This window comes from Haemorhous mexicanus, chromosome 7 (genome assembly GCF_027477595.1).
Source record: "Haemorhous mexicanus isolate bHaeMex1 chromosome 7, bHaeMex1.pri, whole genome shotgun sequence".
Lineage (NCBI taxonomy): Eukaryota > Metazoa > Chordata > Aves > Passeriformes > Fringillidae > Haemorhous > Haemorhous mexicanus.
Window position 1 is genome coordinate 30,868,124 of NC_082347.1, and position 27,855 is coordinate 30,895,978.

The 27,855-nt window shown below is 38.5% G+C and overlaps 2 protein-coding genes across 6 annotated transcripts in view; one reads left to right on the forward strand and one right to left on the reverse strand.

Moving 5' to 3' along the window:
• The window catches only part of STN1 (STN1 subunit of CST complex), a 41,947-nt gene extending 38,255 nt beyond the window's left edge, over window positions 1-3,692 (reverse strand). For both annotated transcript variants that reach the window (XM_059851924.1, XM_059851923.1), the window contains exon 1: window positions 3,565-3,692. The gene's annotated coding sequence lies outside the window, so the exon portion shown is untranslated. The remainder of the gene's footprint in view (window positions 1-3,564) is intronic.
• A 169-nt stretch (window positions 3,693-3,861) lies between these two features.
• Window positions 3,862-27,855, forward strand: part of SLK (STE20 like kinase) — a 49,695-nt gene continuing 25,701 nt past the window's right edge. For 2 of the 4 annotated variants that reach the window (XM_059851918.1, XM_059851920.1), the window contains exons 1-3: window positions 3,863-4,605; window positions 24,946-25,110; window positions 27,442-27,490. In XM_059851918.1, the coding sequence (XP_059707901.1) occupies window positions 4,456-4,605; window positions 24,946-25,110; window positions 27,442-27,490 (364 nt within the window). In that variant the 5' untranslated portion in view covers window positions 3,863-4,455. Of the gene's footprint in view, window positions 4,606-24,945; window positions 25,111-27,441; window positions 27,491-27,855 lie in introns of those variants that run through there. The other 2 variants (XM_059851919.1, XM_059851922.1) reach the window with 2 other exon arrangements.

The following is a 27,855-nucleotide window of genomic DNA, read 5'->3' on the forward strand; positions in this document are numbered from 1 at the left end:
CCTGCACTTGGGTCACAACAGCCTCATGCAGGGCTACAGGCTGGGACAGAGTGGCTGGAAAATGGCCCAGAGGAAAAGAACTGAAGGGCACTGGTCAACAGCAGCTGATCATGAGCCAAGAGTTGCCCAGGTGGCCAAGAAGGCCAGTGGCATCCTGGCCTTAATCAGAAACAGTGTGACCACAGGACCAGGACAGTGATCATGCCCCAGCACTGGGGATCACTACAGCGATCCAGAAGGTGCTTAGACTGAAATGAGCCCAATACAGCACAAAATGTTAACTTTGGGAACAGATCAGAGGAGAAATGGCAGAGCTGATGAAAAAATGCCACCACACAACTAAAAAATATCAATAAAAACATGGCCTACATCGATTAAAGAAAGCAGAAAGGACAGTGCTGAGTGCCAAAGGTGACAGACAGACTAAGACGGATGAAACAAGAATTACACTCCAGATTTAACCACAAACAAGCCACCTGTGACCTTACAGCAGTTCAATGAGCTCAATCACCAGAAAGAATTTTGAAGATCAGTGAAAGTGTGGGTGGACAGAAAGTCAAGACAATATAAAAATATACCATTAAATATTTTAAAAGAAATGAAAACAGAATGTAGGACTGCAGCAAAAGGGCAATAAATCTTGTGAAGAACACATTTCAAATTAAATTTCGGAAGTGTTTACTTTCAACTAAGAGAAATTGGAGCAGTTTAAAAGAAACAACTTAAAGAGGGAGTTAGGAACAGTGGCAAGTGTAAGTGATTGAGTCAATGAGAAAGGATGGTGATATTAAGCAGCAGGAAGTATAAAGGAGATTTCTAATTCACAAAGAGATGAAAAAGGTTGTCATGAAGAGTTTATAGCTATTTTTAGCCAGTATATTTGATACTCAATCAAGATAGCTCTTTAACATCTTTAACATCTTCCTCTGACATTTAAAGGAAGCAATGAATTTTCAAAAAGCATTGATTTAAATTCCTAAAAGAAAAATTTTAATATAATTCACTTTTACCTTTTTATCCTTACCATCTGGAAACATTTACAGTTGCTAAGAACTCCTGCCATCAGGAACAAAAAAAAAAACCACACACAAAATCCAGGCTTCATACAGCCTCCTCCAAACCAGGAAGTCACAGCAAATTGGGAAGGATTTGCTACTAGCACTTAACCTTCACCTTATGGAGTTTATTTTCAGGATTGAGTGGCAAGCTGTAACTCCAGAGTGAAAGAATAAGGAAAAAAATGAGACAGAGTCATAGTTTTCCTTTTCATATATCCTGGTTTTATCTTGAATTACTTGTTCAAGAGTAAGAAAGAAGAAGTTAAAAGCAAAGCCTTATCACTAGATTAAGTGCTCCCTTCTCATACCAGACTTTCATCTTGTATTTTCAATGCTATATGAATTAGAAGCTCTCTGGAACAGGAAGACTGTGTTTATACAAGACTAAAGCAGCACACATGCAGTACCTGCTAACGTTCAGTCATTGGTAGGATGGCACCAACACTGTGCTCTGAGCCTCCTTTGTCACACAGGAACTGACCCAGGCAGAGATGCTGTGTGTGAACTCTGCATAGCTCAACGTTTGTAACAGATCTGAGGAAGAACCAGGCCCTGCTATCCCAGCCCACAACTGCCAGCTCAACTTCTCTTGTTCACATATAACTTACCAAATTTTCTTTTAGCTTTGCAATTCTTTCCAGATATCACAAACTCTAACACTCACACGTAAACACCCCCATGTCCCCCTCCCACTTCATTGCCATTAACCCTGAGGCTAAAGAAAAGGTAATCCTGCCACAATACAAGTCATTTATGCTATGGCTTTGGATTCCTTTCCCCCCCCCATCCTCTATCAACCAGTCAGTTTAAATAAACCTACAGAAATTAGTCCCAAAGCACTTTTTATCCAACAGAAAGCAAGTTAAAATCAAAATATTAAATTACAAATTTTAACGAAAATTATTATTTAAGCCATCATTGTATTTTAATATCCAAATCAAAGCTATCATCCCATCTGAAAGGGCAAAAGAAAAATTATAGAGAAGAAAAAGAAACTGAACTTTAAAAATTATATTAGAAGCTAAATTGCTGCTGGTAACACTCTCTTTGTTATTGTATTTAGTTCAAACTATCTGAATGAAACTTGCCTATGAAATTAATAGGTGGAGCCAGCCAGCCAGATCACCCATGATAAAACAGATCCTTGGGATTGCAGTTGTTTCTTGTTTTTGCCCTCACACACATAAACAGCCTTGGTTTTAACACCCCCCCCGAACAGTTTTACTTTTTGTGGCAGAGCCATCAGTACAAGGAACCCATAAAGCCGAATATCATTTTTGAAAAACAAACGCTGATTATTACAACAAATCAGTTTAGCAAGAGTACTTGAAAGGCTCTCTATTCATAGGATGGGACTACCCGTGAAACTGATTTTATACAGTTTAAAGAAATTGACTCATGACAGAACACTGTTGTTCGATTCATAAATGCTTTGTGTCAGGGGCATTTCAATGCCTCATTATTATTACTGAATTTACACAGGGACTATTCTCCTCATATAGCAAACTAGTGTCACGCTAATAAAATGGTCTGGGGAATGATGCACACCACAGGCTTGATCTTCAGAAGCTCATCATGCAGCTTAAGCTAATGGCAATTGCAGGCACTCCGGTTCATATGAGGATACGGCATTATACGATTTTCCCTGGGTGTTTGTCTCACTGTCAGATGTCTCTGAAGTCTCAGCATCGCCTCAGCTGCTGCTGGACTTGCAGCCTGTCACAGCCCAAACTCTGTGTCCAGGACTGCTAATTGCCCCTAATCCAGGCAACGGGAACGCCTCTTGCTTTCAAGCGAGGAAACGCCCCACATTGGGTGGCATGTACACAACACAACTATTAAAATACAATTATACTTCAGGGTGAGGAAGAAATCACTTGTGGGAAGAGAAGGTTGTGAGATAAGGAAATTCAGGCCTGTCCCAGTGATTAAATAAGATACCGAAGACACCAAACGGGCAGCACAAGAACATCGCACCCTGCTATGACAGAAGATAAACTAGTAGCAGGTTAAGGGATAGCATCACAAACAAAAGAAAGTTTTTTCCAACGTCGTCTGTTGCTATCAACACTTCCCTCAGAGCTCCACGTCCAAGCCCCAGCCCCCTAGGAGGCACTACCTGCCCACACAGCGCTCCTGACACACAGAGGGAGCCCCAGGGCCCCTCGGCTCCCGCGGCGGCCTGGGGACTCAGGGCACCCAGCCAGCCCTGAGGGGAAGCTGTGCCCCGCCTAGAGAACATCGCCCTCTACCACAGGGCTGGGGACACCCTCCCTGCACGGGACAGCGGCGCGGCAGGGGGAGGCGAGGGGTGTCCTTCGGGGTCAGAGGAAAAAGGGTTCCTCTAGCACACACCCCTCCCGTAACAGCACGCAGAGAACTAAAAGGAAAGACGACAGAGGGAGGGACGAGCACTCGATCCCCACGCCGTCGCTGTCACGCTGGTCTGAGGTACGGGGGGGTTGGGGAAGGCGCCCCCTCCATCTTGAGCCCGACACCGACTTACCCGCCCGTAGCCTCCGCGCGCTCCCATTGGCTGGGGCCGTCGCGGCCGAGTCACGTGTCATGACAAGCCCCGCCTCTTTCCCCCGCCTGTGCCGGGCCCGAGCCGTTGGCGGGGGAGGGCCGCGCGCGTGCTGCCGGTGCGGCGCGTGCGCACGCGCCGGGGAAAAGGGGGAGCGGTGGAGGGCGCGCGCTGCTGCGCGTGCGCCGGCGGCGTAGCGGCGGGAGGGGAGCGAGGCGGTTCCGGGAGCGCGGGAAGAGGTGCGGGATCGCGGGGCGCACGCGCCGGCGGCGGGCGGGAGCGAGGGCGGAGGGGGCGGAGGTGCCGCCGGTGCCGCCCCGCAGGAAGCGGAGCCGCCCGATCCCCGCTTCGCGACAGGGCGAGGGAGCGAGCGAGTGGGAGAGAGGCCGGTAGCGAAGCGTCATTTTCCGCCGCGGTGCCACCCCGGGACGCCGCTCCGCGAGGACACCGGCCCGGAGCCTGGAGCGGGGCAGCCTCCGCCCCTCCCTGCGTCCGCCCCGTCCTGCGAGGCGGGACGTGACCGCTCCCCCCTGCCCGGCGCGTAGCAGCTGCCCCCTCCCAGCGGAGCCGTGACCCCTCCTCCGGCTCCGCCGCCGCCCGTCCCGAGGAGCGAGCCCGGCACTTGTTGCTGCCGCGATGGTGACCGGCCCGGCCGAGTAGGGACAGCCGAGCCCGTCGGGGAGAGGAGCGCCGAGCCCGGCCCCGTTCGGGGCATCGCGGGGTGTTGTCTCCCCGCAGTGACGGCGCTTCCCGGGCGACGCCAAGACTTTGGTCTCCGCGTGGGAATCGCGCCCGGCATCACCGCCCGCGCCAGGTGGTCCCGGCGGGCGGAGGGGGCACCGCCGCCTGCCCCATCCCTCGGCTGCAGCCAAAATGTCCTTCTTCAACTTTCGTAAGATCTTCAAGCTGGGCGGCGAGAAGAAGAAGAAACAATACGAGCACGTCAAGAGGGATTTGAACCCTGAGGAGTTCTGGGAAATCATAGGAGAGCTGGGCGATGGTGCTTTCGGTAAAGTGTTCAAGGTAAGGGCGGGCAGCGCGGCTCGCTTGTGTTCTCATAGCTGAGAAGTGACTCGGAGCGTTGCTGGTGCCTGCAGCGCTGCCTCGGGCTCCCTGTCTGCCGGCTCCCTCTCGGGATCCCTGCTGGCAGCGCCGAGTTCGGGACAACTTGGCTGGGGCGCTGGGCGCTGTGGGGGGACGCGGCCGGAGGCAGAGCGGGGCATCCCGGCGCCTGTTGGCCACGGAGCCTCGTGAAACTAAAGATAGAAAAGACCTATTAGGTCATTGTCCCGCCTTTGCTCCACCCTGCCTGCTGCTGGATTGCTCACTTCTCTGTGTTTTGGGTTTTTTTTGGGACTCGTGTACAGTATGGCTGCTAACCTTACAAAGACTGCATTTTCTTGGATCTGAAGTTCATAAGTTCATAGGTTTTTTTTTTTTTCTTTCCTGTATGGAAGGAACCCCATGAACAGTAAAACTGACTCCTCTGCTTCATGTGTAGTGTACAGAGCCAGGCTGTCGTTGCTTTAATGGGCATTCTCCCATCTTGTTCCATGTGGAGTTGAATTAAACAGCTGTGTTCTCCTGGCTTTCCCTGTGTGTCGTAATCCATGTGTTGGATCTCCTAACTTCTCTCAGTTGTTTGCTCTTTAAATCTTTAAGTGTACTGGTACAAGTAGGTTTTTAAGGATGCTTATCTAGAATTTATCAAGCCAAGTAGACTACAATGACATAGATACAGCCCTGCTAGTGTTTGATAAGACATCAGCTTTCAGGCAAATCTTCATCTACGTTGCCCCTTTTCTAAAAGGGTGTTTATGCTCCATGTTTGGTTTATGGATAGCATGGAAAAAACATCCTGGTGGATAGGCATGAGAGAATTGGGAGCTGACATGAATTGAAGCTCTGGAGCTGGTTCTGGAGACTAAGAAAAAATAGCATGAGAGGATGGCATTTACAGTCTTTCTGAGAGCTAATTCGGTCAAGAAACATATTCAGAGTACTGCATTTGAGAGTTTATGAAATCTGGGTACTCATGAAACTTGTGCTATTTTTGGTAGAAGTTATTTTAGGTTCTCTTGTGCTGTGGTGGTATCACCTGTTTGTATATTTGAGCAGAAGTGCCACAGTACGGTCAGAATGTTAGGTGGGGTCATTTCACCCAAGGAATTTGTGTCAATGTTCTATATTAAGAACATCTAGTTTATTTAGACGCTGGTGTAGTACACAGTCTAGATGGTGGTTCTTTTGTCATTTTTGAAGATTTGAGTTCTGGGGTTTTTTTCTTAAAAGGCTGGGAATATGTCTGGATTTGCTCTATCATAAAGCCTGCTCACCACAAAAACATCACATCTCTAACAGTGCTTCCAGAGTATTAAAGTTTGAATTTGAGCTTCACAGTGGAGTTTTGATTCCCATTTTCTGAAAATATGCCTCAGATATAATACTAAATGTGTTTTCCTCTTCCCCCACGTGCACTTCCCCTCCCATCTGCAAACCTCTTCTCACTTCATCTGTAGGCATGTCTGTATTAGCAATAGTAGTTGAGGAAGGTGTCTGAGCACGGCATTTCGGTGTACTCTGTATACAAACAGGAGAATGTTTTCCACTTGGATGTCACTTTTCACTTCGAGATTTAATTCTGAATGAAATGACAGAGCTCACTGTTGAAATTGATCGTAGGCAGAATTACAGAGGTGATTGCCCTGGTCCACTTGTTGAAGTTGGCCCTTATGAGAATTAAGAGGCAGTATTACTGGAAAAAAATTCCCCATTAAAAAAAAAGAAGTAGGTTACTGCATGTGTTCATCAGCATTCTTTTTGTTTCCATCTGGTTTGAGAAGGAGGCTTACACTCAGAAACAAACTGTACTTGTGTTCCCACACCTGAGTGTGCTGCCCAAGAAACAGTGTGGGAAGCAGGAAAGGTGTGTTAGGTTGTTCTTTTGTGGATATACACCTCAAATGAGAAGCCGCAGGAATAGACATTCAAGACCTTCTCAAATTTTGAATTCAAGACTATAAGCCAGAACAAAGCTCTCAAGAATGCTTGAAGACTTTGTCTTTAGGTAATGGAAGTGTGGGGGTTGGGGCTTTCATTTTGTGTAATGGATTTTGTTTTATTTGCCAGCCCCCCCATCACCCTAGTGTCAGTTACATTTGCCAAAAGTACATTTGCCTTTGTTTAAGATCTTAGGATCTGTGTGTGACAGCGTTTTGGCAGATGCATGTTACAATGGAATTGCCATATAAATAAGTGTTTGTGTACTTTGAATTTCTAAAAAGTAGGTTAGATTGGTTGCATGCTATGATTTCCCATGGAGGGGTAATTAGTTTAGTTGTGTAACTGATCTTCTGAACAAAGTGTCAAATACTTAAGTAAAAACTCAAACCCAACTGTAAATGATTCTGACAGTACTGGGAAGCCTCCCTGATTAAATTATTTACTTAAAAATGCTGTCCTGTGATAATTCATTTTGTGTACAGAAGTCTTAATGTCATTGAAAACTTGTGATTCATTCTCCTTCTTTGCAATCAAGTACAATAATCAAGGATCTTGTTTTGTTTTGTTTTTTTAATACCTTAGCCAAATTTCTAGAAGAGCTTATTTCCTTTGAATCTGTTTGTTGCATTCTAAGGGCTTTTGAGTTCTGACAATGCATACATTTGTATTCACGGACTTGCAAGTACTGTTAAGAAATACTTTATTTCAACTGCTGTTGCAAGTCTCTTGTGATCAGAGGAGCTCTCTAATTGCAGATTACTGATGGCAAAGGTTTATAGCCCTGTAGGACTTTTTATTCTGGCCCTTTTCAGGCTCTTCAAAGGGGCCACTTTTAGGCTGTTTTCTTTTTGCTCTTGGCTAATGAATAATGGTGTGGATTTCTGTCCTTTTACAATTTATAGATCCTTGCAGTACTTCAGTGTTAGAGAATTTTTTTTTTCCAATCTCTTTTATGTGCTCCTCATGGATTATTTAGAATTACTGAGTGGATTGCTAGAGTTCTGATAGACACTGGAGGTTGATTTCAACTTTGAAATTTGGCAGTCACACACAAAAAGCTCCTAAAACAAAAGAGGGACAGTTTGAAACTGCTCTTGATTTGATTAGGTTAAGTGCCCTGAAAAAACATGGGCTCTTATTGTAATTATATCAGTTTGCTTTAGAAAGTAGTTACATTATTATATCATGTTGCTGTATTGTGTGTTCTAGTACCCTGTTGTGTCAAATCGCAATTCTGTGCACATTGTAAACATTGCTTCAAGGTAGATCAGTGTGTTCATGACTTTCATCAACTTTAAACTATTTTCTGAATTCCCAGAAGTAAATATTCAGATGATGTGAAAACAGACTTTTCAAATGCCTAATGTGATGTATGGCTCTTTCTTGCTACAGATATCTGCATTTTCATTAATGATGTTTATCTTCCTCAGTTAACCTTTTGAATTAAACTAAGTCTTGGGCCTATATTTCAGTAAAATTTGCCAGCCTCTTTTGGCAGTAAGAACATTGTACACTCATATACAAGCCTTACATTGCAGGAAGGCATTTTCATAGTGTCTAGTTGTTGTCATCTCTGAGCCCTTTGCTAGAAGATACTCCTCCAAGAAATTAATGTACTTTTGGCCACGATTATGATTATTATGGGTACCATCTGCACAAATGTACTAATTTTAAGTCTTCCGTGGGAACAGATACTATAGAGGTAAAACATATGTGGCACTATACGATATAAGACAGAGTATCTCTGTATGGTATGTGTATATAGAGATAGTATATATATATATTTTAATTATTATTAAAATATAAATATTTTTGGACTTGGACTTGTCTGGCTTGGAATTTCATTCAGTCATCTTTGTTTGAACTGGAGTGTTCTGCCCCTTTATAATATCTCATTTATTACACTAAATCTAAAATGCTGGAAGCATTGTGTATACAAAGTTGTCATAGTAGTTCAGAAAAGAAAATAAAAACTTCATATGAAGTTACTAGCACAAGTTTTCCAGCGCTGAGCAATTAACTGGTGCTTGGATAAAAAAAAAAAAAAAATCTGTTTTTTCTTTATGTTCAGAGAAGAAATTTTTTGCAAACTGATAACCCTAATCATGGTGAACAGCATTACCTAATTGCATTATCCTCTGAAAATAATAACTACATTAAGTGTTCATATTTACTTCTATTGGCAGTAGTGGCCAGTACCAGCTCATCTCTGGCTGGTCATAGTGGACTTTTGACAACAATGTTTCTTCAAGTCAAATAATCCAATGGTGTTGCTTCATTTAAGTTTTTATATCTGTATTGGAAACTACCTTATCTATAATGTGCCTATATGACTTCTAGGACAGCCTGGTTTTGCCTTAATGTCTTATACAGCAGGTAGAAACAAGTAGAATTTTTAAGTAGTGATTTAATGAGACTGGACTGATGATATCATTTAATGATTATGTGTTCTTAATTCCTTTTAATATTTAAATATGAACTGACTGCTGGTAGCTGCTTAGAAGTACTTTTTTGTGTACCACTAACATATAACTTATTTTCTAATCCTAGAAAATGCATTAATTAGTCTGACCTATAAACAAATTAAGGACAGAGCAAGGAGAATTTATAACTTCTTTGGTCTTCCAGCACATTGTTCTAAATTCCTGCAGTTGGATATTTTAATTTGAAGTTATCCAGATGATATTAATGGATCATGCTGCTTCCTAGGGTGGATATCTTTTAGATCTGTAACCTAGGAATCTCAAGAACAAGTTTTGACCACTTACTGTATCTAAGCTTGGAGCACAGATGGGCTTTGTTTTTTCTAGTCTTTATCTTTTTACTGATGTGGTGTCATTAGTTCCACTAATTCTTTAGAAGAATTTGTTAGAACTGTTGAAACTTTGCAGATTATGAATGATATAGTTCCCTCTAGAAGGATGTTGCTTGAGTTTGTCTGAAGTCCTGCATGTTTGGTACTAGTTGGAAGATAAACTCATTTTTGAAAGCTTCCACTCAAACATGGTGTTTCACAGAAAAGTTTCATGTGGGTCTGCCATGAGCCCAGACCTGGAAAGAAATAGCAGGTGAAAATGTTCTAAATTGAAGTTCAATACAGAAGAATCAATCAGTGGTGCAGAACTCTTGGCAATTTTGATTAAAATTGTTTGCTATACCAAATATGTTTTCTTCTAATTTATTTTCATTTGTAATTGGCTATATAAGTTGACCTCTCATTAAACTGGAGCAGTGGAATGGTGCAGTTGCCCTCAGGAGATCTGAATTAATAATATTCTCTAAAGTACTGTGTTGCTTTGTTTAGCCATTGAGGCATTAGCAGATAGAGGAGATATGAGAGTTGATTTACTCTCAAGAGAGGAATGTATAAGGTGCCAATATGACATTTTAAATATTTAGTCTAAGTAAAATAGAACTAAACTTTACTGAAAGCTTGCTATGAACAGTAATCTCTGTAAAAGTAGCCCGAGTCCTCTAGGGCTGCTGTGAATGATGAAAAAGGATGCATGACAGTTCATAGAAGGCAAATGATTGTAATCTTGCTGATCAGCTTGGTGACTTGCCCTACAATGTTATCTTTATTTTCACACTATTGCAGTTTTAGCCTGATTAGAAGATACTAGATAAGGAAAAGGCAGTATCGCTGATTTAAACTCTGGAAAATCTGTCAAAGGGAAAGCTTTACAGAGCTCTTTACACCTATTGTCACTCCAGCTGAGTTTTCTGAGGAAATGGTACTGCCAGAAACTCATCTGTAAATTGTGGACTGAGATAACTTGCTTGACTGAAATGGTTACTTGTTACTTACTTTTCCTTTTTGTCTGTAGCAAGGAAATATTCAAAAGGAACTTTTTGGACATATTTGCATCACTTGGCTTCAAATCAGCATCACAATACTTAACTCATGAGTAATGTATTGTTTGTCTGTCTGTTGCATTTGAACTAAAACTGCAGACAATTTGTGGAGGATAATTATAGAATGCTTATGATCAGTTCTTGGTAAGGTAGTCATCTTTTCCAAGGTGTGAACATTGTTATGTAAACTGTTTAAAACTCTTAAGTAAATAGGAACTCATTATTTGATTTCATTCATGTTTATTAAGTTCCCTTTTGTTTTTCTTATGTCATCTGATACATCATATTTCTCAGCTGTTTGTGTAACTGTTTGGACTGTGGTTTCTTGTCTGGAGAGTAAAACTTAAGATTTCAAAGCTAAATGTGATTGTTTCAAGTCAAATAGATTGCAGAATGAAGCTTCTTTAAGCTGTTCTGACTTAGTGAAGTAATACTTCTATCTTAAGTCACATGCAGTCCTTTTAATGAAATATTTCTGCTCTGGGTTTTGGGGGGGGTTTGTTGATTTTTGGGGTTTGTAAACAGTTTTATAGAGAATGTAGTTAAACCTTTAATCATTGGCAGGGTCCTCCAGAGCTACAAGCCTTCAAGTAGTAACACATGTGTTTCAGTGTTGCAGGGCAATAGTTGAAAGGTTTCTGTTGGTAGTGACTCAAATTTTAGATTTGACCACCCTGTAAACAATATTTTAGAAATAATTTGTTGGGTTTGTATTTGCAGATATCCCAATCCCCAGTCTGAGATTTCTTTTTAGTTGATTTTGTCATTGTTTAAATTAAACACACTTATGAATTCCATGTTTTGTGGGCCATGACCCACGTTTTGAGAATCTCCTAAGATTGTAAATATCATTTTCCTTCAATGGCAGTTGCGTCTGTGTTCAAGAGGAGTCTGTAATTAAACTCTCTGATTTGAGATTATAAATACATTCCTTGAGACCCTGGTGGCTGATGTGTCATTTATAAATACTTTTTCAGTCTTTGCTTCTTTGTGCTTCCCCAATAACCTTTAATTATATTCAGATTATACACAGAGTTGGCAAATTCATAGTGTCTCACCTCTTTTGCCTATTGTCTTATTTTACAGTAGCTGCCAAATTAGTCAACTCTACAATGCTTATGCTATCTTTTTCTTTTGATACTGTTTGGATTGTTCCAGTTTTCTATGTTTAGTGATGGAAAAGCCATGAAATTTACAGTTAGAAAACAAAGCAGGTGGAATAAATAGCACAGAAAGCAGAGTGATTTAATAGCACAGAGTAAAAGAAGTGATGTTTTATAATTTTTCTCCAAAGCCATGTAAAATACCCCCTCTAGTTCATATTTAATGACTTTATAACATGATTACAGTATGGAAAGCTTGAAAGAAATTTTAAGTCTCAGATATATCTCAAATGTGTCATGTGGAAATACAATTTCTCCACTCACAAATGGGAAGGAATTTTTATTAGAGGGAAAGAAGACCCAGTATTTGAGGAATATGTTTGAAGGATGTCAGGCAATAAAAATTGTCTAATATTCAATAAAAGCTAGTAGGCTACCTCAAACCACTTTGTAATGGTATTCATACTTCAACAGAAAATGAAGGCTTTACTGGGAATGTTAATTTCTACTGGCATTTCAGATTTTCTGTTGAATATGATCTACATTCATGACACAAACCAACTGAAATATATGCAGCAGATGATGTATCTGAAGCAAAAAAAAAAAATGCAATAAAAGGTTAATGTAAGATTCTTTTAATATTTAATTCACCTGCTTAAGGTACCATACTTTGTTTTAGGAGGATATGGTGTTTGTTGAAGGAGTTTTCAGTGTATGTAAATGTAAGTTAAAATATTAAAGTTATAGATTTGTCCCTGGGGGTGGTGCTGTTTGTTTGTTTGGTTGGTTTTTTAAAAACTATTTTGGATTAAGACTGGATTTTTCAGTATTTTGTGGGAGTGCATGTGTATATGTAGAGAGGTTAACGTAAGGCAGCTAAGCATGAATTGTAAATTGGAAGCTGAGTGAGACACAAAGTATTTCCCCCCTGCCTTGCATGCTTGTATTTTTTTAGCCATTTTCTAATTAGGTGATTGCCCATAGCCTAGAGCAAGAAATTGCTCCAACCTAGACTCATGCTTGAATCAAGTTCCACACAAAATGTAGCTTTAAGAATATTCTGAGGCAAGAAAATGATGATACGATTTTCAAATTTTACTTAACTTTCTGTGGAGAAGAGAAAAATAAAGACCATACTGAATAGTCAAATCAATTTATTGATTAGTGTTTAAAATTTGCTAAATCTCTTGTTACTACAGAGGACTGACTGTTAGCTTCAAGTTTCCATCCTGAAAATTGGTCTGTTTCAGAAAATTGGAAAATGAAGGATGCCATTGTGAATAAATAAACTTTATTATTTTCAGGATGATTTTTTTCTGAAGTTGCAATAATGCAGTTACTTAAAATGAGTGGGTGAACAGAAAGTAAAGTTTTTTGTGGGGGAACCATTACCTCAGAACTGAAATTGTGCCTTACATCACAATTGATTTACTTGGTATGAAAGCAATGGTGAATCCCCATCCTAAGGCAGAATTGGGTTTTAATCCATGTAATTTAGTAATAAGCTGGGAGGAGACTGTCCCTTTGCTTTCTTCATATCTCCTTGAATGGCCTTTTAGATCTGAGACTTCCTTGTTCAAGGAAGACTTTAAGGAACTGGGTTTTGTCTCCAGAAGTGTTAGTCATAGCTGTGATTCAGAAAGAGTTCTGAGGAAAGTTACTGTAACTTTGTCAGTGATAGTGTAATAACTTGGCAAGACTTTTTACTGAGGTTTTTATTATTTCTTTTTCTCCTAGGTAATGGTTCTCCTGAAACAGGTTTATGCTGTAAAAACAAAGGTTTTCTCTAACACATCTACACTGTGGATTATAGAAGAAAACTTTTAAATTGTATTTCTCAATTGTATTTTACCAGGAAAAGAGTTAATGCCTTTGTAATCAAAATGCAGTAAAACAATAATGGAGAAATGTTGAGTGGCTCAGCAAAAATTAAAATGTTGCAGTTAACCCTCATCTCCTTCACAACCATTGTCTCAATCAGGATTTATTCAATTCATATGCTGCCTTTTTTTATTTTGTGAAGTTCAGTCATGTTCCTGCCCTGCCTTCGGCTTTTCCTGTTTGAGGCCCAAACTTTTTAGTCTGTTTACTATGAGACAACAGCTTGATCCTTTAATAATTTTGATTGTCCTTCTCATTCTTTTACTTTCTTAACTTCTGTGCATGCCAAAAATCTTTCAGTTCACCATTCAGGCAAAAATTCTCTGGGTTTTATTGCTGGGTAGTCAAGGGTCAGAAGCTCAGGTCTGTGCAGCTACAGCACACTGTGAGCTGTGCTCATCGTGGGGCAATATAGTCAGAATAGTTTGAGCAGGAATTATCCCCAAAACAAACTCAAATCATCCCAGTAATGTGGAGAAATGGATACTCTCTCAGTTAAGCTGAGCTTTTTTAATTTTTCACTCTTTCCAATTAGTTTTTGCTATTAGTGGAGATGTGCTAACCAAGTTTTAAAGTAACCTGTCTGCTATTTTTCATCTCTCTGGGAAGGAAAGTGTGAAAGCTTAAAAATCACCACTTAAACAATACTGACAAGTGTTTCCTGTTGACAGGGAGAGCTGGGGTACCTGACAATGTCCCATTTGCTCTTGGCTATAGCTCGAATTTCAAACTGTCTCTTGGTAGCAAATACAGATGTTTTGGCCAGCTTAAGAACCCAGTAAGCTGATTGTTGATTTTTGTGTTGCATTTGAATAAAAACAAACAAAAAACCCACACACTGGCTTTAGCACTTAAAAGTGAAATATAAAAAGGAGCTCATGTACAGGCTTGTTTTCCTCTACTGTTTGTGGTGTTGGTTTCAGTGTTTATTGATGCTGTTGTAAATTTGTGGCCTTTAGTGGCCTGACATAGGACCTCACTTTTAGCCAGTGCAATATAAAGAAGATTATTCTGAATCCCTAACAAGCACTAAAACAGTGTGGAACTCTGATATTTACTAAATGAAACAGTCAACAACAACACATTGCTGTCCAAAGCAGTGCATTTTAGTAAGTGCAGGAGTGACACTGAAATGATGAGTGTCAGGGTCTTACCATGACTCTTTTCCACAACAGTTTTCGGCCGGCGCAGGTCTGTGCAGGCAGGGTTCTGGCAGGGGACTGTCCTTCCCACATCCTTCCTTGTGACAGGCCTGGTACTTGCCAACCCCGTGCTGATCTGCTTCAGGAACTAAGCCATGCAAAAGCTGATTGTCCATGTAATCTTCTTGGCTGCCCAGACCAGCTGACGAGAGGGCCAGACAAGTGACACTGCCAATGGAAGGGAAAATTGACAGCACAGTGTCAGTGTTGGCTTCTGAAGCTGTCAAAGGGTTGCATATTAATATTCTGGAGTTGTTAAGGTATGTCAGATGAATGCTTTTAGTCAGGACAAAAGGAAAAATAGACTTGTTCCTGTTGTAGGAGCCATTTGCTGATAGCAACTACTAATAAAAAGGTACTTGTGGGAAATGCTGGTGGTGTTTTTATCAGCCAGTGGTTCTGCCCCTTAGCACCACTGATGTCCATGCTAGGTGCATTTTGTTATTTAGGCATTTCTTTAACTGCAAATTGACTATAAGCTTATGATCCCAGTTTTAATTCAGGAGGTGATTCTCTTTTCTACTTTAGGTATGCTCAATAACTGCTAGAAAAGATTGGAAATTTTCTAAGACTTCTTATTTGGCACTAAATCTAACTCATGAGGAAAGTATAGAAACTGAATTGGAGTAAGGTGTTCTGGAGCAAGAAGTGGCTTTAATAATTTTCCGAATGGAATGGAATTCTTCATTCCCTCTCTGTATATCTTTTGTTGTATACTGTACAAGTATAAAACAAAAGATAGTATAAAACAAAAGATAGTAATCTGCTTCAAAAAGCTTTCAGCCTAATATTCAATTAAAAAACCAAAAAACATGAGAGAGAGAGAGAAGGAGAAGAATAAAGAAATGAAGTCATTTTCTCTTAACAAGACCTCTTAAGAGCTGTGCAACATCACTTCTTGAGGACATGCACAAAATAAAGCTTCTATAATTCCATGAAAAGTAGCATTGCCACACTGTTATGAGGCAAGAACAATGCTTCCTCCTGAACATCTCCTGTGCTTAACTGTTCAATCACTCTCAACAGGTCTGTCAGAGGAAGAACAATGTTCCAACGTTATGTGAAAATTGATATTGATAAATGTTTGGTAGTTGCAAATGTCTGAATAATGCAGTAGGTTTTCCTTTGCATATTTTGTGCATTGAGCTTTTCAAAGACTTGAAGAATTTGGTCTTGATTTGTTTATCTGGATTTTTTAAAAAACAATTTTATCAAGTTATGCAATTATTCCCATGGTCATTTGTGTTTATTAGTTTTTACTGTGTTTTCCAGTAGCATTCTAGGTAAATGCTGAACAAATTACACTAATCAGTAAAATGTCAAACAGCAAGTGCATTATACATGAGAATTTTAAAAACATCATCAGTAGCATGCTTCTAAATAAAAATTTTCTTTGAGAATTGCTGATAAGTAACAGGATTTGCATTCATATAGTTTTTCAGAGTAGTCAGTTTTCATAATTGGTTAGTTGTTTAAATTCAACAATTAAAAACCCCCAACAAACCAAACAGTTAATCTGAAAGGCAGCATCAGAAAGCAGCATATTCCACTACTGTGTTGAATATGAATGAAGTTCATTTACAGAACCCAGGGTGCTATTTTTGTGGTACTTGAATAGCCAGTTGTCAAAGAATACCAAATGTTTATTGAGAAGGCTCTTTCTCATCTCCTGAGATATTCTACTTGCAGCACAAAGGCAGCCAGCTAAACTGTGTGAGGCACCTTTTGAAATTTCATTTTGTGCTTGTGAGGTACTGTGTAACTTTAGGGTCAGGATTTACAACACAAGAGAAACTACTGGCAAGTTATAGACTGTACTAGCATTAAATAGCATATGCCAGCAGAGTGAATTTTATAATTAATAAAGTTTCTTATAGTAGGACTGACTTGAAAATAACTTGTTTACATTACAGAGTGCTGAATGACACCACCTTAATTGTTGATTTCTTAGTTGTTGTTGCTGTCTTTGCAGTTGGTTTCTGTTAGGTTGCCTTAGAGATGGTATGTAAGGAATGAATGACTCTCTGCTAGAATTCTAAATTTCATTTAAAAATATATTAATACTATAAATAGAATATTAGTTTCTGTAGCAATTTTACTTAGAAGTGAGGGATAATGATGTACAGCTTTTTTAGTTAAAACTTTGTAAAGCTGCTCTACTTCTTTCTTTTACTCCTTCAGAAATAGAGGAAGTTTCACTTTAACAGACTAGTGTATGCATGAAGCAACAGAATATATGCTTTGATAGTTTTGCAAGAGCTGTTGCCAGTTTCAGTGTGGTATTTATGTATTGTCTCATTTCCTTTCCCCTCTGCTACAACCGGATCTCTTTGTAAAACACTCAATCTTAAACTGCTTATATAGTTTATATTTTCCCTTAAAACATATGAAGTATTCTGCATTTGTTGTTGTTCATTTTAGGAGGGCAAAGAATGAAAAGGGGTGAGGATGCTTCATTCATCTTCTTTAATTTAATCTTTTCCTCTAGCTATTTAGCTGTGCTTATTGTGAAATTTGAATATGGCTCACATTGCAGGATCAAATTATACATAACCTTTTCTCAAATTTGCCTTATATTTGAGCTAGTGAGATGTTTACACTTTAAATGACAGTTAAGTTACATCTGTTATAGGTCATCATTTTCTGCAATAAATGCATTAAAAAATTGTTTTAGTGCAGGTATTTTAATGCCTTCCTTCTGCTATATGAAATGCAGAGTGTTTAATAATATTCTTTAGTTTTTTGACAGCAAGTTTTTTAAACTTAACGACTATGCCACATTGCATTTCTGGGACTATGTAGTTCCCCTAGTAACATGTCAGAAGGCCTTTGTTGAAGGGTTCTTAAAGCCCAAAGAAATTGTCATTTTTCTTTCTTTATTATTTTGTTGACTTGTTGATATCCAGTTAGGAAGGACAGAATTTTCTATGCTCAAGTCAGATGCTCTGTTTTTTTCATGTTTTGTCATAATGAATGGCTCTGCTGGGTCAGCAAACAGCTGCAGCTATCTTGCATCTGATCTGGCTGAAAAGCTCTGGGCAAAGCAGATCCCAGTTTTGTTTTGGAATTTAACTCTGAGGAACTGTGGGTTGACTGAGCCATTCTATTAAAAAAAAAAAGAAAAAAAGGAGTGTACTAGATCTATACTTGTACATCTGTGGATGTACACAAGTCTGCAAAGTGCGAGTAAACAAAATGACTTGTTGCTCATGAAGCCAAAACACTCCAAGGTGTCTGTGTCTGGAGAAGGCTCCAGTGAGCTTTAGCTGCTCCAAATGTCTCCTTGGAAAAGGGTTTAGCAGGAGGAACGCTGGCTCTGAGCTCCAGTGTACTAAAGCTCCTTACAGATGTTAATGATTAGAAGCCAAATTACAATAAAAACTTCCCAGATGAAGGACTTCGAGGTTTTTTAAGTCCTATGTTCAGACAAATCATAAAATTATCAAAAACAAATCATAAAATTCTCAACCTGGCAGTGGGATAATTTTCTGATAAAGCCACAGTCTGTACACAGCTTCAACTCTGGCTTGTTGTTTGTCATAATTCTAGGGAACAGCTGAAGTTACTAATAATGGTTTGATTAAAAATTATTTCTTGATAACATTGTTTCTTGGAAGCACTCCTAATTACATCATTTGGAATAAAGGTGTGTTTATTATTGGAATAGACTGAATTTTAAGCTGTAGTCACTAAAATAAATTGGTAAGCATTAAGCATTGCGTTGGTTTTTTCCCTAAGGACACAAAACCAAATAAATAACTGTAGTATGTTTGTAATCCAAGATGAAGATCCACTGTGTTACTGTCTTTCTGGGAGGTTTTAAGTTAGTTTGGGGCTGTCATTGCTGCTGGATAAAACTGAGAACCTCTGCCAGCAACTGTTAGTGTCCTCTGCTGGGGAAAGATACAGGCAAAGCAGCTTAGCACTGTGGGGATACATCTCAATTTGTCACACCTTTCTCTTCTCAAATTTAGGAGTTGATTGTAACACAGTGTTGTGTGTTTTAATGCTGCTTTAGCAAGTAGGATGTACAGTTATTATAACTGAATTAAGGGAAAAAATGCCACTCCTTTGCACATACACCTCTGATACCACCTAATGCTTTAGTTACTAATGCTTTCCCAATATTGTCATTTGGTTTTCACTGTTGCTCTCATGAAAGCCATCATGCAGCAAGAGAAGGGAAAATAAGATGTGTTATTATAGAACACTATAGCTGGTTTTTTTTTTGCCAGTATTTAGCAATTTTTCATATTTTTTACTCTGTGTTTCAAATGTATTTGCTTAAGTAAGAATTACGCTGAAATCTGATATCTTCTCCTGTTAAGTTTACTGTAAAGGATTTTTTCAGTTATTTTGCACATATTTGCCAGTTCAGCTCATGTACTTTTCAAAGATGAATATGAGTATTCCTTCTAATTTCAGTGGCACAAAGCATGTGCAATCAGGATGGAAACTCTACTTAGCTAGTACACAAAATACCACAGAATTAATGAGAATACTTAGTGGGAAACACGAGGTTAAACATGAAAATTATATTTCATACCACTCCCAAAAATAACTTGTGGAATCCTCAGAAACCAACTGTGGAGGAAGGAGAAGAACCACAGTCAGTACGAAGTACAAGGATAATGTTAAAAGAGTGAAGTTGTCATGGAAACAGCTCCCAAACGAGCGTAGCCACAAAGGCAGCACCAGACCACAGGATCATAAAGATGCTTCAGCAGTCGGGGTTGAACCCTGGCCTCCACTTTTGTAGGAGTTGCATTTGCTTGTAGGAAACAGAGGCACTTTTATCTGTATTTCTATTTCAGGGTTGTTGGGTTTTGTTTGGTTTTTTGGTTTTGTTTTTTTTTTTTTCTGGCATTAAAAAGGGAAACTGAATTTTATTAAGTTCTTTTTAAGTAGAAGAAACTGTATAGTAGGGTAGCTGTGATACATTGTGCAGGCTGGGAAAACGTTTGGCTGATCAGCGTAGTTCATGGGTGTATCATCTTCTTTGGGAGATACTTCCTTTCATTAACTTTTGAATAAATCTTCTGTATCTGTCATTTCAACAAGTTTCAGCAGGTTTAACTGGAGTTAGCTGTTTTTCAATTCCTTGGGCCGACAATATCTATAATTAAACAAAAAACTGAAATTATCTTCCTTTTAAAAATTTATTACTACTGCATTTTCAAACATCTTGCAGTGAAGATTCTTGCAAAAAACAACTTCTTTGAAATGACTGACTTATCTTAATTTCCAGAAATCTGTGGAGGTTGTTGTCTTCTTCATTGGCTGAATTTATGGTTTATTGATAAAACTGTGGTTTAATATTGCAAGAGTAGCTATTTGCTCTTGAATTCAAACTGATTCTTTTAATTACATTTTTTAGCATTTAGTGTTAGAATTAATGTTTCCTTTTATCTAAGGTTGATTTCTCTTCTAAAATTCACTGATGAACACCACCTTTCCAATTTTTTGAAAAGAAATTTGAACACTTGGTACTGGTCAATCATTCAGGTTTTTTTAGTTTCAAAATGTACAGGACCTTGTTAAATATGTTATAGGAAACTTTGACAAAATAAAAGTCCACTGTAGTTAATTCAGTAGGCCACACTACTTCTTATATTTTTATTTGATAGAGCTGCTAAAATTTAAAATGAGAGCAATTTTTTTTCTTAATTCGTATGTTCTAAGAAAGATTGAAATCTCTGCTCTGTGGGAGCTCAGAGAAACAGCTCCTGCCTTTGTGTTGTACAAGGCCAGCCTTTCAGTACTGATTACCCAGGCACTGTCAGAAAATTTATGTGGAGCTAGATCTGACAATCCCAATTTTACACAAAAGCGAAGCTTTTTATGAGGGAAAAACATCTTTTGCTGAATAGGGATGTGTGTATTTTTCCCCTTTTGACAACTTTGATGATCCATGATTATGACTATATGGTTTTGTTGAGAAGAATGAGTCAGAAAGGAAAAGCTTCTTAATTGATTTGTTTTGCTGCCTGCAAAACACCTAGTGAGGTTATGTAACATCTCACAAGAGATCAGGCATCGGGAGGAAAGGTGATGAACAATTTTCTATCTCGTATCTCAGCTTTGTTCCTGGCTGGCTGAACAATAGGTGAAGGATGTACTTAACTTTTGTTCAGTTGTAAATATTGTTTAATTTTTGAAGCTGCGTTGCAGAGGAGATGCACTGTTGGGAAGGAAGCGTTTGCTGGTGATCCAAAACTGAAACAGCTCCTCACAAGCAAGGCTGAAACTTCATATTGGTCATCAGAAGATGAAAGGCTATGTGTTATCTCTGAGCTGTAATCCTATTACTCTGGAGCAGTAGCTCTGCTCTCCCTGCTGTCCAGGGCTGGGAATATGCAACTCGTTGGCCTAGTGCCTGGATAGTAAACTACCTTTTAATATTCTGCTGTCAGTCTCTTGACAAAGCTTCTGCCTCTAGAACTTACATTTCGTTGTATGACACTGTGCAAAAATCCAGCACTGTTAGGGAGGAGTCACTAATTTCACATTCTTGTAGGCGCTGTTTTTTTGTGGAATGGTTATTCTTTTTTCTTGAGACGTTTTCAGATTTCTGCAATGCTTTTGTGTATTAGATGTACGTTGCCATTCCAGTGTAAGGGATGTAGGTTCAGACAAATTCATTGGCAAGTTGTAATTTTTAAGATTATTTATTCTATACAAGCCTGAAATCCATCTTTTTCAAAGTATTTAACTTAGAATTATGTTTTTCTGTGCATTGACAGCAGATGAGACTGTGCCATCCCTTGCAAGAACCACGTAATGTACAGCTGGTTATTTCCTTGTGCATTCTCTCTTCTTAAGTTAAAATGTTTGCTGTAGTAACCTTCAATACATAATCCAAAGAGGAGTTTTACTGAAAGGATTGCAATATTTTTGTGTTGTTGCATGTAACAGTTTATAATATCCATGTCATCTTGCATTAGTCACGTCTTGAGGGAATGAGTTATTCCAATTTGGTTTTCATCTATTATCTATGTATCTTTTGAAAATATCAAATTTTGTTAATGAATCCTTCTACCCCTTTCTTCCTTGTCTGCACATAACTATTGAAAATGCCAGTTCGGATTTCTTAGCGTAGGCCTGGGGTTTAAGTCACTTAATCCTAGATGCAGAATCAAATGTATTTAAGCAGAGCATATGGAATAAATTGAATTAGTAGTTGAGAGCTAAAATACAGGAAGAAACTGCTGGGCTACAGCTACTCAGAAGTTCTGCCCTTTAAAAATATGCCCTGTAACATAAATGGCAGGTTGAAGTGTTGGTGTTCCCAAATGCGGAATTTCCATGTGGAAATCAGGACTGATTCTACACAATCATTTTTGCTCTGGCTCTGACCTTTGGAGAGCGTTTTGTGGAAGAAGAAAGACTTCAGCCAAAGTTTAGAAAAAACAAACATGCCCACTCAAAGTTGCAAGTGCTTTTTGTTCCTCCTAATCCAAAGAGGTTTTTTTTTTCACTGTACACTACAGTGATTCATAAATCTTGTGCATGAACAGTAAAATCGTTTTCTACACAGTTCAAAAGAGCGTGTTACTTACAGTAAGTCAAATAGATGGGTATTTTTCATAGAGTGCATTGTGGGGTGGAGATGACTAATGCCTTATTAAAAAAGAACTTTAAACATATAATTTTTTTTCAGGTGTAACTTGACGCATACTTAAAATGGTTCATCAGTCCTCAGAAATAGCCAGTGGAAATATGCTCATTCTAAAGCTTTTTTTCTTTTAAGAGCTGGAAGAAAAGTATGGATCTAGACCTACAAAATTTTACTATTTTAAGTCAGAACAAAGGCAAACACTTGTTGTGTTTATAATTGTTAAGATGCTCATAAAGATAATCACACTGTCTCTATAATAATTCATGGTTTGTAATGAGGTGTTTTAATAGAGCTGCCACAAGAAGAAGATCATAGAAGCATACTCAAAGCAGATTTCTAGTTACTTTAAGCAAAAGGATCTGGAAAAAATCAAATTACAAAATGCTCTGTCAGTAGAAAAAACAATATATTCTGTAAATGTAGCAAACTTCTGAGCATGTAATCATTCACACTAACTTAGCAATGCCTTTCTTGCTCCAAGGTGAAACTGAATCTGGAAGCAGTAACATCTGTTACCTGATGTAGATGGTTTTATTTAAACAAAATACTGTTGCCATTATCTAGTTTGTAAGCAAATTTGTGTAAAAATTAATTTCAGCTTTATTAAGCATTAAATTTTTTTTAAAGTGAAGAGTGTGTGGCCATGCATGCTTCAAAAAAGTCAGTTTACAGCTAAAATTTGAGTTCTTTAGAAATGTGCTTTAAAAACTGTTTTTCTGCACAAGTAAAGCTACCAAGTCCAATTCTGTTGTGGTTAGACATCTGTTTGACTTTTTGTGTTTAATTTACAGTGCAGCACTAGAATAGGAAGGTTGGTCTTTCATTCTTGCTACAAAGCACGAAACCAAAACAAATGCTGTTTGCGTTACTAAGCAGACCTTTTCCCTTTTATTATTAGAATGTGTGTTGGAAACCTTCTCAGTAGTTGGTTTTCAAATGATGTTATACAGATTACTTATCTTTGTTGTTAAACATGGGAGGGCAAATATTGAGGTTGGGAAGATTTGGTTGGTTTTTGTTTTGGAAAGAATATTGAGATAAAAAGAAATGTAATGGAAAACCTTTACCCTCAACATGAGATGAATCAGCTGGAACTATGCTTTATAAGTGTGTTTTGCTGTTACTGCTGTTTTACTGAATGTTAATATAAATGTTTATCTTTAAATATTTTATTATCTTTTGCCACATAGAGAGAATTATTTATAGCTTTGCAAGTAAAAATATTTCGACCTTCAGAATTATTCTAAAGAATTCTTACTTGCTGTCTGATACCAGCTTTTGTCTGATATTGGTAAAAAGTCATTTGGTGATAAAGTTCAGATTTTGGGATTTTTGCTGTGTCCTGTCCTGGGATCATCCCAAATGGGTTTAGGGCCATGCACAATCCACACCAGCAGAGGCAGGATGAACGGCATTGTGGTGCTTCACACCAGAAGCTGGAATTCCCCTTGTAGGTCCTTGAATGTTGCTGCTTTAGAGAGAGCCTGTGTGCCTCCTTGCCATTTAATTTAATTTGAATGTCAAAAACTCAGTGGAGTAAATGCAGGACTTTGCTTCATGGTCTTCACATTCAATGGGTGAAGTAGACCTCAGTCCTGCACTTCCTTTATTCAGAGGTAACTACTGGAAATGTCACTACTTGACAAAATAGTGTTTTTATGATGACTTGAGAAAAATACACTTGTTTAAAACTTGCTGCAGCTTGGAATTGAGCATTCCTTCAAACATAACTTACAAGAGAATTATTAGAAAGTGTATATATTTTTTTTGTGATTAGGTTTCAGCAGTGTTCTTTAATAAAGTAGTATCTCCTGGTTTCTGGAATGTTTTGCTATTTAAATAATTCACCTGACTTGTCTGTAATTTCTTATGTTTGAAAACAAGCCAAAGAAGATTTAAATACGCAGCAGAAATGCCTTTTCTTTTCCTTGGGTACCCAAAGTCTTGTTTTCCCTTTGCTTGTTTTACTTGTCCTGCACTTGTCCCTATCACTGCAGCAGCATCAGGTCCCTGGTGTGTGGGTGAGGAGCAATGCAGGAGAGCTGGCAGCATTTGCAGTGCCCCATATTCCATGGGTCCCACCTGGGGAGTCCTCCCAGGTTGCTGAAGCACAGGGAGCAAAATGCCCAAAGGAGGGATGGCTTGGCAGCTCTTGAAGCTGGGAGCTTGCATGCAGCCCCTGGCTGAAGAGGAGCTTCAGCTGCTTCCTGGGGGAGGATCTGCTTCTCTGCCTGGCTTTGGGAACAGCAGTGCTGCCACAATGTGGGGAGAGTCAGAAGGGCAGAACCAGAGGGTAGAGGCTCCTTGTACTCCTTGCCACTCCTTGCCTTGTGTCGTTAATAGATGGTGTTTGAGGAGCAGCACAAAACTTCATCTTAGTAAGTTTTAATTGCTGCCTTAGTAAGGCAGCAATTATCCTGAGCTATTGATGATAGTTTAAAGAATGTGATGAGAATTAAGTATTTTTACATGTCTTTCATTATTTCTTGATCTTGAGAAAAGTTATTAAACCCTTTTTCTTCTAGATTTTATCTCCTCTTTAATATGCAGGGGTTATCTTTTTGTAGAGGAGGAAACTGGAGGCAGGAAAATTGTACAGAAGTGTCAAGACAGAGGGTTGCTTTATTTCTGGGGTTTTTTTGCTGGTGCCAGGTTTCTGGTGAAACTCATGTATATGTTTGCTGTGACTTTTCTTTTACAGGCGCAGAACAAAGAAACCAAAGTTCTGGCTGCTGCAAAGGTGATAGATACTAAATCAGAAGAAGAACTTGAAGATTACATGGTGGAGATTGATATTTTAGCATCCTGTGATCATGCTAATATTGTCAAGCTCCTAGATGCTTTCTACTATGAGAACAATCTGTGGGTAAGTTTTTTTCCTTTTCTAAATGTTTTTTTTATTTCAAAAGGTTATGGAAATTACACTTTTTTTTCTTTATCAAAATATTATTTGTCAGATTTTATCTGGATTGTCACTGTTGGGATAACTACTCAGTTTCACAACGAATTTGTAAATTGTGGGTATGACTTAGGAAATTGTCACTGCAGAATTGTGCTACCCTGAGTCATTTGGTCAGGAGTTTGAATCTAAAATGTAGAAATTAGCAGTTCATTTTGTGTACTGAGAGAGTTCTCAGCTGGTGCTTATTTGTAACAATAGGACTCAGATTTCAATTACATTAGCATGATTTTAAGTGAGACTCAGAATCCACACCTGAAAAATAAATAAAGTGCTGAAAAGGTCAGCCTATGAGGTACATACTTGAGATGCTTGGGGGTTTATTGGCACTCCCAGGAAGGACAGTTTAGCAGGACTTGAACAATAATTAATTTACTTAAACCCTGGGTATTTGTACCTTGATGTGCAGAGTGCGTACGTGGGACTGCACATCCCTGCTGTGCTTGATCCTGGGTGTTTGCTTGGGTGGCTTTAGCTGTGACAAAACAGTTTGCACTGGCAGGTAATCCAGTGCAATATTTATAGCTGCTTTTGGGATGGTACAAAGAATACATGGGTTGGGTTTTTTTTTAAAGAGCTTGTACTTCAGAAAGATACCTAAAACAAATAAAAGATGATTTCCTGGGAGTCTTACAAATAAGCTTTACTCTTTGAACAAATGGTGGAAGTGTAATACCGTGTGTCATGATGCACATTTGTTTTGCTAAGCTCATAACTTGGTGATCTCAGTGCAGAATAAATTATTATATAAAACAGTGGAATAGTGGAAAAATTTCAGTGCATAAAGGTCAGCATGAAAGCAAGTAAGCATAGAGGCACAATATGAAACTGAGTGGGTAGGCTTCACTGGCAGAATAAAGATAGAAGTAAACCCTTTGAAAATAAAATTGGAGCTGCATAGTTACAGTGAAATGCAGGAGCTAGTAAGCCACAAGGCTAATGATGTGGTAAATAAACAGAATTTACCAAGGGCAAAAAAGAGAAGAATGATAGTTGGACATTAAATACATGTTGCTTTCCAAGATTAGAAATATGATTTCTCTAGCAAAGAGACCTTTGTCAGACCAAACTGCAAATTTTAGAGAAATAAATTCTTTATGTGCAATTTCCCACACTTACCTACTTGGCACATAGATGCATGTAAATGGAATGTTTACAGGATTTACAAAGAATTGCATTATATAATATATTTGTTGGTACCATTGTTGTGGGGATTAATTGCAATAATAATTTGAAGTGTACGTGACATAAGTGGTGTATATATGTGTTGTGGTACAAGGTATACTTTGAGGTTTCCTCTTTTATCAGCAATTATACACTGATTTTAAAATTACTCCACAGAAAAATAAAAAATAACATACTATTTCCAATTATACTGACTGTTGAGATTATGACAAGAAATGCTTCTTAGCTCTCAGACAGTAGATTGGAATTTATACTATTTCAAGTTCAAGTTAAAGAAAAAAAAACTACATAAGGAAGAGTGGGGTGTCAATCTTGGATGAGTTTCCTCTTTCTTGCTCTCCTCATTCTCTTTGTCTCCCCTCTTTCTCCTTTGAATATATTCTTTCTGTCCGTCATAGCAGCACAGTTTCTGCTCATAAATAATTGCAGTATATTTTTGTTTCAAAAGGAACCTCAGAACTGGAGATGGACTTGTTCTGGTACTATTACATTCTGGGATAAAGGCCTTGAAGTATTGCAGGCATGAATGAAAATAAAGGAAAATTAATGTAAACATCTGAATTTAGTAATTTTATGTAGCTTTTCAGAGCATTTTTTCTGTATTTTCATCTTGTCTGAAACAATATAGGAGATAGCATCAGCTACTGGAAAATCATTTAGCTCTTGGACTTTTCAGTCAGGGAGATTATAGTATAGGAGTAGAGCTTAATAACCGAGAAATGAGTTTGCAGGGATTATGTAAATCACATTACAAGGAGTAGGTTTAAACTGACTGTGTCATTAGGTTTTATAAGTTTTATTATGCTGTTTTATAGTTGGATTAAAACTTTTGTCTGAGGGTCTCGAGGCATTTTTCAAATAATTTGTTCAGCAGCACAGCCGTACTTTTAGCTGGGTAACAGTACCAGTATTTTGCAGGTTAGTAAAATAACTTATTGAGGCCAAATAGTCTGAAACTCTGATCTCCCAAAAATGCTCCCTTAATCAATGATTCAGTTCAGTGGAACTATTTAATTTCTAATTTCTGTATTTTTTTTATTTATTTATATACAGATCCTGATTGAATTTTGTGCAGGAGGAGCAGTAGATGCAGTAATGTTGGGTAAATAAGTTATTTCAACTAATAATAATAATAATAATCCTAATACCTTAAAATGATAATATATACTGAAAGACTTATTTCATATGTGTATTGTTTTGATATAAAAATATTTATGTAAAAGATCTGGTCTTTAGCATCTCTATGGAACACACAAAAGAACCAGTCTCTAAATGATGTAATTTTTTCACAGTTCAGATAGGTAGGTATACATAATTCATAATGAGAAGGGGGTTGGGTTCAAGGAATAAAAATCTTTACTGGAAGGAGAAAATATTCTAAGACAGAATTTTTTTCTGACATGTGATGCTTAGAATCTGTCAGATTAATTAGTTTCCCCATATATTCCTATAGGGTTTGCTATGAAC